Source organism: Alligator sinensis, unplaced genomic scaffold (genome assembly GCF_000455745.1).
Source record: "Alligator sinensis unplaced genomic scaffold, ASM45574v1 scaffold86_1, whole genome shotgun sequence".
NCBI classification, from domain to species: domain Eukaryota; kingdom Metazoa; phylum Chordata; order Crocodylia; family Alligatoridae; genus Alligator; species Alligator sinensis.
In genome coordinates this window covers 2,202,697-2,214,659 of record NW_005841971.1, presented here as the reverse complement: position 1 = coordinate 2,214,659, position 11,963 = coordinate 2,202,697, and the positions used below count along the sequence as shown (strand labels likewise).

The 11,963-nt window shown below is 43.9% G+C and overlaps 1 protein-coding gene across 1 annotated transcript in view; it reads right to left on the bottom strand.

The window, feature by feature from the left end:
- Nucleotides 1-10,484: 10,484 nt before the first annotated feature.
- Nucleotides 10,485-11,963, bottom strand: part of NPSR1 (neuropeptide S receptor 1) — a 122,018-nt gene continuing 120,539 nt past the window's right edge. The window contains exon 9 of the mRNA XM_025200586.1: nucleotides 10,485-11,963. This exon is cut by the window's right edge and continues 15 nt beyond it. Coding sequence (XP_025056371.1) covers nucleotides 11,894-11,963 — 70 coding nt within the window. The 3' untranslated portion in view covers nucleotides 10,485-11,893.

Here is an 11,963-nt window from a genome sequence, read left to right as displayed (position 1 = left end):
TGGCAAAGGTCAGGGGTTAGGGGGTGGGACTTCTGGTCCCAAGATAGCGACCAGGGGGCAGGGCAACCATCATGGGATGGGGCTACCCATGTGGCCCGTGATAGCTCACCAAACCTTGTTAAGTGGCTCTCTACCTGAAATAATTGCCAACCCCTGACCTAGGTGCAGAAGCCTTTCTTTTGTAATGTTAAATTTTATCTCATTCCTATTACTCTAATGCTCAGAGTTACCCAGTTCCTTCTGTACAATAATTCAACCCTCTTCTATTAATGATTCCTCCCAACTGTGCATCATCAGCAAAGTTCCTTAGCTCACTCTCACTTTTTGTGCTAAGGTCATTAATGAAAATAAAATCGGTCCTAAGACCCATTCTGAGGAACTGCATTAACACCTTAGTAGCACACTGGTATTTCTTTATTCAGTACCACCTGTTGTCTCCTTTCTTGTCAGTCCTTTACCTACTTCATTATTCCTGTGCTAATCCCTTATTAGCCTAATTCATTTCCAATGAGGCACCATGTAAAATGTATCACTCAAGTCCAGATAACAGAGATATACCACACTTCCTTTGTCTAGAAAGTCAGTTGCCAAAGCAAGCTATCAAATTAAGTTGGCACAAACCATCTTTGATCAATCCACATTGGTGCTGAACCTGCATCTGGTGAAGTAGGTTGCTGGCTAGTAAAGCTCATGTCTCTCTCAACAGGTTAGTCTCTAACCTGCCAACCTATCCTGCCTTCTGTGAGATATATATATTCAGTGTAGTATTCCTGTATTAGAGGAACAACTTGAAAAATGGCCCGCAAATGCAGTAGTATTAAAAGTATTTCATAGAATAATAGAAAATTAAGATTGGAAGGGACCTCAGGAGGTCATATAGACCAACCCCTCCCCACCGTCTTCAAAGTAAGTCTATCCCAAACTAGATCATCATAACCAAGGCTCTTAAAACCCTTCAAGGATGGAGATTCCACAAACTCTCTGAGTAGCCTGTTCCAGTGCTTTACTACCTGCCTCTTGTGAATTTTTCCTGATACCTAACCTAAATTTCCCTTGCTACTACTGGAGACCATTGCTCCTTGTTCTGTCCTCTGCCACCACTGAGAACAGTCGAGCTCCATCCTCTTTGAAACCACTCTTCAGGTAGTTGAAGGCTGCTATTAAATCCTCTCTCAGTCTTCTCTTTTCCAGACTCATTAAGCCCAGTTCCCTCAGCTTGTCCTCAGAAGTCATGTGTTCCAGCCCCTTAACCATTTTCATTGCTCTCCACTGGACTCCAATTTGTCTATATCCTTTCTGTAGAGGGGAGCCCAAAACTGGACACTGTACTCCAAATGTAGCCTTACCAGTTCTAAATAGAGGGGATTAATCAATTCTCTTGATCTGCTAGCAACACTTGTACCAATACCTCCCAGTATGCCATTAGCTTTCTATGCAACAAGGGCACACTGTTAGCTTATATTCAGCTTATTGTCCAATATAACCTTTGGGTCCTTTTCTGCACAGCTGCTGCCCAGCCAGTCAGTCCCCAGCCTGTATCGGTGCATGGGATTGTTCTGTCCTAAGTGCAGGACTTTGCACTTGTCCTTGCTGAACCTCATGAGATTTATTTTGGTCCAATCCTCTGATTTGTCAAGGTCCTAGCCCTAACTTCCTGTGTATCTACTGTCTCCCCCAGCTTGGCATCATCTGCAAACTTGCTGAGGGTGCACTCCATCCCATCTTCCAGGATGTTGTTGAAGATATTGCACAAAACCAGCTCCAGAACCAACCCTTAGGGCACTCCACTAGATATCAACTGCCAACTAGACATCGAGCCATTGATTACTACCCTCTGAACCCGATGATCCAGCTAGTTTTCTATCCACGTTACAGTCCATTCATTCAACTCATCCTTTCTTAGCTTGCTTGTGAGAAAGTTGTGGGAGACCGTATAAAAAGTTTTGCTAAAATCAAGGTATACCCACTGCTCTTCCCACATCCACAGAGCCAGTCATCTCATCATAGAAGGCAATCAGGTTGGTCAGGCATGACATGCTATTGGTGAATCCATGCTGACTGTTCCTAATTACTGTCTTCTCCTCCAAGTGCTTAGAGATTAATTCCTTGAGGATCTGCTCCATGGTTTATCCAGGGGCTGAGGTGAGGCTGACCAGTCTTTAGTTCCCCAGATCCTCCTTCTTCCCTTTCATACAGATGGGCACTATATTTGCCCTTTTCCAATCATCCAGGACCTTTCCTGACCACTATGAGTTTTCAAAGTTAATGGCTTGCATCTCTGCAGTTGCATTGCCCAACTCCCTTGGGTGCATTGCATCTGCCTCATGGACTTGTACATGTCCCACTTTTCTAAACAGGCCCTAACCTGTTCTTTTGCTACTGTTGGCTCCTCACTTCCACCCTAGACTGTGCTGCCAGGTGCAGTAGCTGACCTTGCCTGTGAAGACTGAGGTGAAAAGGGCATCGAGTACTTCAGCCTTTTCTATATCCTCTGTCACTAGGGGCGCTTATACACATGATGAAGTTCCCTCACACAGTACATGTACATGAGTTTTGGGGGTTTTAAATGAGTTTGCATTGTTGTAAACGATGTAGTTTAGTCTGAAACACTGCAACTTGGAACATTGCAGCCATTAGCCAGCTCAAACCCTGAGGCTGCAGGAGAGGCAGGAAGGCTTTTCAGAAAAAAAGAATTGGGCTTCTTGCCACTTCTGCCTTCAGCAGGCTCCTGCAACCTGGGGCCTCCCGGGAATGGGCTGGCTTTACCCTGGGAAAGTGCAGGGAGGTGGCATTAGGGCAGCTGGATGTCCTGGCAGCTGGAGAAGGTGGCAGAGAAAGGTTTCTACAAGCATGTCAGCAACAAAAGGAAGATCAGGAAAAGTGTGGGTCCCTAACTAAATGGGGGAGGCAACCTAGGGCGCTTGCACATGTGACAGGATTTTAGTTCTAGGGTTGCATTCTATGCCCCCTAAATCTTTTTCTTCTGTAAAACTCTTTATAAATTTCAGCTTAGGTTGAATTTGAAAGTTCTCAGACCAAAAAGCTGCATTTTCTAACAAATTATTTTGTCAATATATTCCCAAGCAACTCTTCCCCCTGCATAGAGATAAGCACCTGGTAAGAGGGTATAACTTGGCTATACATTCAGGGGAACTGAGAACTATTTCTGAATGGCCAACCAAATTCAATATCCTTTATAATTATGTTCTTCATTACATGGACTTAGGCACTTGACAAGCACTTGTCAGCAGAATCATTTGAAAACTACCATTTTGGAAACTAGTTTACCCCATGCTAAAGTAAGTCCATCTCTTCCAGAATCCTGCTTATCTTAGAACTCTGGACTCCTTTATTCCACGCTTTTAAAAGCTCCACTTCATAGCAATTCTGTGCTCACAAAAGGGAATAAATCATGGGATTTCAATGGGCATTCTGTATGGGTTGGGTGCCATTTTGCTGTTTGGCCATTTCAAGTATCTAATTGCTTTTGCTCTCCAGTGGCTTCATAAAGCAGCTTTTAGCTTTTAATATGATCTAGGGACTTGTATTTAATTATCAGCGTGATGTGTTTGTGAAGGATCCAAATCCTTAAATGCAGAGGCAATGAGTTGAATCTGTGGCTACTTTGACTGATGAGCATACATGTCCCTTTGGTATTATCCTCTGGTTTCCAATATGCACTGTTCGCCAGTCATGAAATGCATAATGTTCATAGGATTACAGGTTCTTCAGTGCTTTGGGAAATCCTGTGTGTGGGAGTGAATTTAGGCTAGTAGCAAACTCCTTAATAATTAAATGGAACTTGATTGCCCTTAAAAAATCACTATTTGGAAATGAATTTGATATTCTAGCACTAGCTTTTTGAAACAAAGACTTTTACATCAAGGCAAATAGAAAGGACTGCAAAGAATGGGATTTGAATATTTTGCAGTTTCAGGGATTCAATGCTGACATAATGAGCTGTATTATATGGAGAGTTTAAGAGATTAGTTTCTAGGTACTCTGCTGAGACTTTCCTTGAGGCTGTGCTATGACCCAATTATTTTAATGTTGGACTATGTTGTCACATATATATTGCTGTGGACCAAGGTCCATTTAGTTCACTATCTTATCTCCAGCCAGAGTCACTCATACGTTACAAAATAAAGTACAGCGAGCTCCAAGATGAACTAGATCTGCTGGACAAAGGTATTACTTAAGGAGAGAGAGTCTCTCCTGGCTTTTTTTAGTGCCTCAATAACCAATAAAGAAAATGAAAAACAAGTTATAAATCCTCTAAACATTGCCCCAGATCTTGCAGTGAGTTTTTTGTGCCAGTAGATTCTTGTATTCGCATGGAGGCTTACTGAAGCAATTTTGATCCATGCAAACACAGAAATGGCCTATAAGCACCTCATTTAAGGACTGAGGCTGCTATTTATTGGGCTGCGCTTCTTATTGCAATGTGTGGCACTGGCCAGTCACCCTTGCCCCCACCTGCTGCTGTGCCATGGGAGGAGTGTGGGGGGGGGGCCTGCACCCCTGCCACCCTGCTTCACACCCCACAAATGCCACCCTCCCCAATACTGCCTGCATTGACTGCAGGAGAGGACAGTGTGTTCCAGGGACCAGTGTGTTTCAGAGCCATACACCCACACCTCGCAAACGCCATACAACTCCCCAACATACCCTATCACTCCCATACACAGCCACACCCCCTCACAAGTTTCCCCCCACATCCCCCCCCACACACACACACACACAGATCCACCATACACACACGCATCCCTACCATACACACACACACAACCCCACCCCCTACACAATGTAAAAGACTAAGACTTTATTTTTGAGTGATTATGCAGTCACCTCTATGTACAGTATGCAAATACAAATCATGACAAAAATATTTTTTGTAATAAAATTAAAATATGTTATAGTAGGTGTTTAACTTTTCATGTAGGATTTGATTTTGTTTGGTTCTAAGATGGCAGCCCCTCTCCCCAAAGGAGTAGTTCTGGGGGGCAAGGGAAGGGACTTCCAGTGGCAAAGGTCAGGGGTTAGGGGGTGGGACTTCTGGTCCCAAGATAGCGACCAGGGGGCAGGGCAACCATCATGGGATGGGGCTACCCATGTGGCCCGTGATAGCTCACCAAACCTTGTTAAGTGGCTCTCTACCTGAAATAATTGCCAACCCCTGACCTAGGTGCAGAAGCCTTTCTTTTGTAATGTTAAATTTTATCTCATTCCTATTACTCTAATGCTCAGAGTTACCCAGTTCCTTCTGTACAATAATTCAACCCTCTTCTATTAATGATTCCTCCCAACTGTGCATCATCAGCAAAGTTCCTTAGCTCACTCTCACTTTTTGTGCTAAGGTCATTAATGAAAATAAAATCGGTCCTAAGACCCATTCTGAGGAACTGCATTAACACCTTAGTAGCACACTGGTATTTCTTTATTCAGTACCACCTGTTGTCTCCTTTCTTGTCAGTCCTTTACCTACTTCATTATTCCTGTGCTAATCCCTTATTAGCCTAATTCATTTCCAATGAGGCACCATGTAAAATGTATCACTCAAGTCCAGATAACAGAGATATACCACACTTCCTTTGTCTAGAAAGTCAGTTGCCAAAGCAAGCTATCAAATTAAGTTGGCACAAACCATCTTTGATCAATCCACATTGGTTTTTTTATTTGATTTTACATTTGTTTCACTGAAGTCTATGGAAGCCCCATATCATGTATCTTGATCTATACAGCATATGAAATCAACCATCTCTCTGCATAAATATATACAAATCTCTGTGTGCATAAATAAACACATTTTATACTTAGACTAAGTGTCAAGACAGAATGAGAAAAATTAGTTGATGAACCATTCATCTACAGCAGCTCTTCTCTAAACTGAGTGTTTTATAAAATACATGGTATCTTGCTGAAGCAAAGAAAGCCATTTTGAGAGCACATGGAAAGATATTCTGGTATTCAAATTCTAGTTATAGCAGTTATTCAGTTTATTGCATTAGTTTATTTTTGTTTGTGACACCTATTTTGTTGGAAAAAATGGGTGCAATGATTTGTTTTACTATCGCTTTTACAAAGGCTTCACTTTGTCATATTTTTTGTTAATTCATCAGCAGTTCTATTTTCATCATAGTTTTTCAGAGCGTAATGGGGTACCCTGTTGTGAGTTCGATGTTTGACATTTCCATCCCCCTCCCCCCACAGAAAAAAATCTATCTGAAATTTAGATGATGGTTTCCTAAAATAGTTTAATATTTTAAATTAGTTAACACAACTAGACAGGCACAGCCCTTCTCTCATCCCTCCCCTCCCCTGAAAACCCAGAAACAAACCGTCTAAGCTAAAATAAAGCAAGCCTGGAAAATGTGCTTTCTCTCAAGTTATGCTGCTGTTTTGTAATGCTTGCATACAATCTCTGTAAAATGCTTCTGTAATAAGGAATTGTGAATTTAAATAATTGAAGTAATTCTTTGGCCAAAAATGATATTAAAGTTTTTTTAATTATGGAAAGGATAATCTTACTGATATGCTTGATCTCATGAAAAAAAAATGCCATTAAAGAGAAGATGTTTGCATCAGCTATTAAAAAACCTACTTCAATTTGCATAATCAAATAAGGTTTATTCAGTTGTCTTTTTCAGGGAACAAGCAGAGTGTAAAGGATTATAAAAAAACCACATAAACTTTTGCTTACATAGGAATGCAAATCTTTTTCAAGAGAAATAAACTCAGGTCAGAGTTTATAGTACAATATACCATGAAATACAACTGATCAGAGTGCATTGTCATGCAAATATTTAAAGATGTCTTACAGTAAAATAAACACTATAACTGGCCCATCTGCTAACTTGGTAAGAAGGTATTTAACTTTAAGCTTGAAAACACTAAGAGAGGAGGATTCCCTGAGAGTTTATGGAAGGGATTCTAAATGATGAGAGCATGGCATAGAAAAGCTTATTTTCCAATAGATTCCAGTTGAAGGGTCCGAGTCGTGTATTTACTAATATTGGACAATAAGCATTAATATCTATTCACCTTATTTTAACATTGAAGTTCTTATCACATGGCCCTTTTCAGTAACTCTTCAGAAATCCTCTTAACTCATTTCCTTTCTCTGGGTTTTTTTAACAGTTGCCTTATCCATGACTTTCCAGTTGTGACTCTATTAATAGTCTCATTACAGTACTGCCAAAAGACACTGAATGCATCAGATCCCCTTCTGATAGGTGCTACACAAACATTGCAAGAGCCATCTTCTTCCTGCTGTATGTAGATCCTACTAACAATGCATTCCTGTTGGATTTATCCATGTAAATATTCAACAGAGAAAGAAAACTTGGGGCTGCAGGTTGGAAAAAAGAAGGAAATTCTAATTTAGTCAGAGATTGTGAGCTGAAAAGGAACGGAAGATTATAGGAAGGTAACAGGTGATGCATGTAGTTAGAAGATGTAGGGATGAGAAAATAATTTAAATTGGAACCAAACTAAATCTGAATAAATATCAAGATTCAGTCCTTGGCCTTGGCTGAAGTTGTGAGCAGGCTCAGCTATCTCCAGCTTTAATCAGAAGAGGAATTTTTAAAGATAAAAATGGGGTTATAATGTTTAACATAAGAAGGCTTTGTGTGCTGAGAACAAGGTGGTAAAATCGGATTAGTATAGCGAGTCTACAGTTTACTGCCATATTTCCCTTGATGGGAATGCAAATGAGTACCAATAACAAAAAAAGATGTACAGAAAACAGCACAAACAATATGGCATGCATTTGCACAGAAAATGAAAGCCTCTATTAAAGCAAGGATTGCTTTCTACAAGTGAATGTCTGGAAATGGTGTGCTTTACCTGGGAAATGGCCAGAGTCCCAAAGGACACAAAAGCCATCTAACAGAATGACAGGAACAATATTCTTCCCACCATTACCCCTATTAGGAAAAAAAAAAGGTAGGTACTACTGCTCTGTTGCCACCAAATGGAGTAGAATTAAGATTAAGATTGCCAAATTGTACATCTGACACACCCTTATGAATGTGAGTGTTCCATCCTCAGGAAGGACATTGAAAAACATCTTGAAGGCCTTTGAATTCTGGTGCTAAAGGAACATGCTTACAGTTAGCTGGCTGATTAGGATAACAAATGGATATTGCAGAGGATGGCATTGGCCAGAGAACAGATGGCTGATATAGTAGTTCAGACTTTGCGGATCTGTTGTGTGACAGTCTTCCAAGGACTCCCTACTGCCACGACTACTAAAAAACAGGAGAAAAGGAAAACTATTCAGGGAAAAGAGGAGAATTGGCTAGATAGATAGCATGGACTGGAACACAGTGAAAAATGGAGACACCGACTATGACCTGGGACTGAGAAGTAGAAGGTGGTAATCAACAACCACCAAATCAAAAACATCAGTCAACCAACAGAAGAGATATTTTACCTTATGTATGGTAGAAAGGTAAGGTTACTTATTATAAACAATACGGTAAAAGCTCTGTTATCTGGCATCCCCTGGGAATGGGGGATGCTGGATAACAAAATATGCTGGTTAATTGAGTGGCCCGGCTGCCGCTTCTCCCACCGTGTCCCTCCGCCCCTCCCGCCCCTCCTGCCGCATTGCCACCCATCCCACGGGCCCTGCGGGCCCCGCGGGACAGGGAGGTGGGCCCCACACAGCCCTGCACAGCCTGTTATGCCCCCAGGTCATGCTTTGCTCTGGGCTGTGGGGGCTTGGAGAAGCTGGAAGTGCTCACCGTGGGCACTTCCAGTTTCACTTTTCCTTGCAAGCCAGCATGCCGGTTAACAGTGCATGCCAGCTTGGAAGGTGCTGGTTACCAGAGAGTTTACTGTATTACCTAAACTTTACCTACATTTTCTACAGGGCATACTTAAATGCAGAAAAGACTGATGTAAAATTAATTAATTACCTTCAATAAACAGCTAGTTGTCAACAATGGACACTGGATAATACAAAATAAGATCCAAAGGTGCCTATACACACCACAGGGTTTAATCCTCATCAAATTAAATAGGTTTATAAAATTTAAACTTGTTTACTTTGCAGTGTCACATCAGTGTTTGCACACACTTGGTTTTTAAATGAATTAAGCCTGGTCCCTGGTTGGTGCCACAGGAGAGTGGGATGGTCCAGCACTGCCCTCACCCATGCCCTACCAGGCCTGTCATCCATGCCCTACCATGCAGCTGTGAGAGCATGGAGCCAGCAAACAGCACAAGAAAAAAAAAAAAGCAGAAGCAATTCAAAAGTGGTAGCAATTTGAAGGCGTGAACAACAAAAAAGTCACAGTACCATCTGGTGGACAAAGGGCTCATTACATGTCTTTGAGTGCTTTTGTGTTTGCATGCAACAAATCCATGGATGTGATGCATTAATCCCTAGTGAGCCAAACTAAACTACATTCATGGAGTTTTACTTTAGTGCACCAGAAAGACTTTTAAAGTGTTTGAAAAACCCGCTCATGCAAACAGTCCTGCCTTCGCAGTGCAAGAAAGAGCAAAAAACGTGTCATGTACAAAGGCCCTAAAGGTATGATGCTGTAAACACGTGTGTGTGTGAATTGTTTTATGGACTTTACTGAGACTCCCTGGCCTTACATTACAACACAAAAGCCCCTGTATTATTGGTAAACGATTTAAGCCACCTGCAAAAATGCACTTCTATAAATGCACCATTCATTATCTTTTAAACATTCAGGGCAGGATCCACAGCTGGTATAAACCAGTAGATTCCAAAGCTTCCAAAGCACTTGGTTTATATTGCTACTATTATCATATTCATTTGTATCACCTTGATGATTTGGCCTGTTAGTTGTTCCTTCCTCTTCTTTGTCTTGTTGTATGCTTTGAAAGTCATCATGTAGAAGAACCAAGCTTTATGAATAAATCCAATTGAAGGTGATTTGACTGGAATGATACCCACACTTCATGTCAAATGTATTAAAACAGGCCCCTGTCTGTAATTGCTATCTGTATCAATTGCATGCTGTGCAATAGAGACCTTCAGGACAATCTTTAAAAATAGTTAGAAAATTCTGATAAAATTTATTTACATTCATACATGCCACATAAATACCTACTAAACACAGTCTGAGAGTAGAGGGCCAAATTCAGTGATAGTGTAAAGGTATGCAATGTCCCCTTTACTCCACGGCTGAATTTGACCCTGTAGGGCAGGGGTAGGCAACGTTTTTTGGCTGGAGTGCCAAAAAACCCACAATGTCTACCTTGTAAGGTGCCGGAGAGCTGGCATGCCACAAAAACAAAACTGGGGTGGGGACGGGGGTGGGTACATGGCAGGATGTACTACACATTTAATACAGTTAATAATCATAAATGTTGCTGCTGCTTTTTTTAATTGTAAATACCAGGTTTTCTAAAAATTCTAAACCTGGTGAAAATAAATAAAACTTCATGTACTGCCTTTGTACTTGTGATTTTTTTTTTTTCTTGTTAAGCATGTTGTGATGAGAGGGGGAAGAGAGGGAGAGAGGAGCGGGGAGCAGCAGGCACTGTGGGGAGTCACCCCAGGCAGGCTGGCCTGGCCAGGCCCTCAGAAAGGCTGCAGCCAGAGGACAGTGGGGGTCAGATGGGGGCAGGGGATGCCCCAGGGCTCTGCAGACTCAGGCCATAGCCGTGGGGGGAGGGTGCGGGGGACAGCAGCACTGGAGGTGGGGCCCAGCCAGCCCACGCAGCTCTGCAGGGATGGAGTGCAGTTAACCTGCCCATGAAGGGATGCTGCCTTGCTGGGGCAGGACTCTGGGCTCTTGGGCTCTGTGCATGCCGGATACAGTGCAAGTGGGAGCCGCAGCTGCAGGTTGTTCCTGTATCCCCGGGCTCTGGGAACAGCCGCCACAGCCAGTGCTCAGGGCTGAGCTGGCCAGAAGCCTGCAGTGCAGCGGCTCTGTACAGTACCTGCCCTGGCCCCAGCCCTGGCCCCTTGAGGGGAGCTGTGGGTGGGCAAGGCTGGGGTCCAGGCATGCTGGGGCAGCCGCGGTGGCTGTTCCCAGGATCCAGGGGACTCCCACAGCCAGGACCTTCTACCGGGGACAGCTCTGCCCTGATTGCACTGTGCCTAGCATGCAGGGAGGCTGATTCTGGAGCCGGAAGCCCCCTGAGCCTGGCATCCTGCCCCAGCCAGGCAGCATCCCCTCATGCTCAGGGTGGCTGTGGCCTATCCCTGCAGAGCTGCGCGGGCGAGGCCAGGTCCCACCATGGGTGCTGCTGGGCACCCCCGCCTGCATGTCCACTGCAGCTCAAGCCCACAGAGCCCTGGCGAATCTCCCACTTCCCACCCAGCCCTCGCCTTCCTAAGGTCCCGACTGGGCTGGCTTGCCTGCAGTGCACCCTCCCTCCACACCGCCCAGACCCTGCCCTAACCACCCGGCCCCAGCACTCAGCACCCCAGTGCTGGCGCGCCCAGGTGGAACAGGGTATCTTCCTGCCTGGGCCCAGGGCTCTGTCACCCACTGGAAGCCTCCAGGGTAGTGGCCCTGCTCAGCGCTTGCCCCAACACCAGCCCTGTCTACCTGCAGCTCCCACCAGGGGCCAGCCGAGCAAAGGGCAGGGGCAGTAGGACAGTCTCTGCCTGTGTGCTCCTGGCTCCGCCCCGGTGCCTGCCACAGCGCTGGGACTTGTGGCTGCAAGGGAGAGCCCAGAACAGCAACTTAAAAAAAAAAAAATTAAGCAATTTCCTTGCATGCCTCCCAGCATGCCAGGAAAAATGTCTCTGTGCCATGCGTGCCAGGGGTTGCTGACCCCTGCTGTAGGGTTTACCATGAATGAATCTGCAGTGCTATTCCAAAAGACATATGCTGCTGAACATGAATGAGTATTTGCTTTCCCCAGACACTATTTGTGTGATTTTAATACACATGCACTAGATATATTCAGGGTTGGACAGAACCTGCATCTCCTGCCCATCAGTTCTGTCTCTGAAAGTTCCCCCT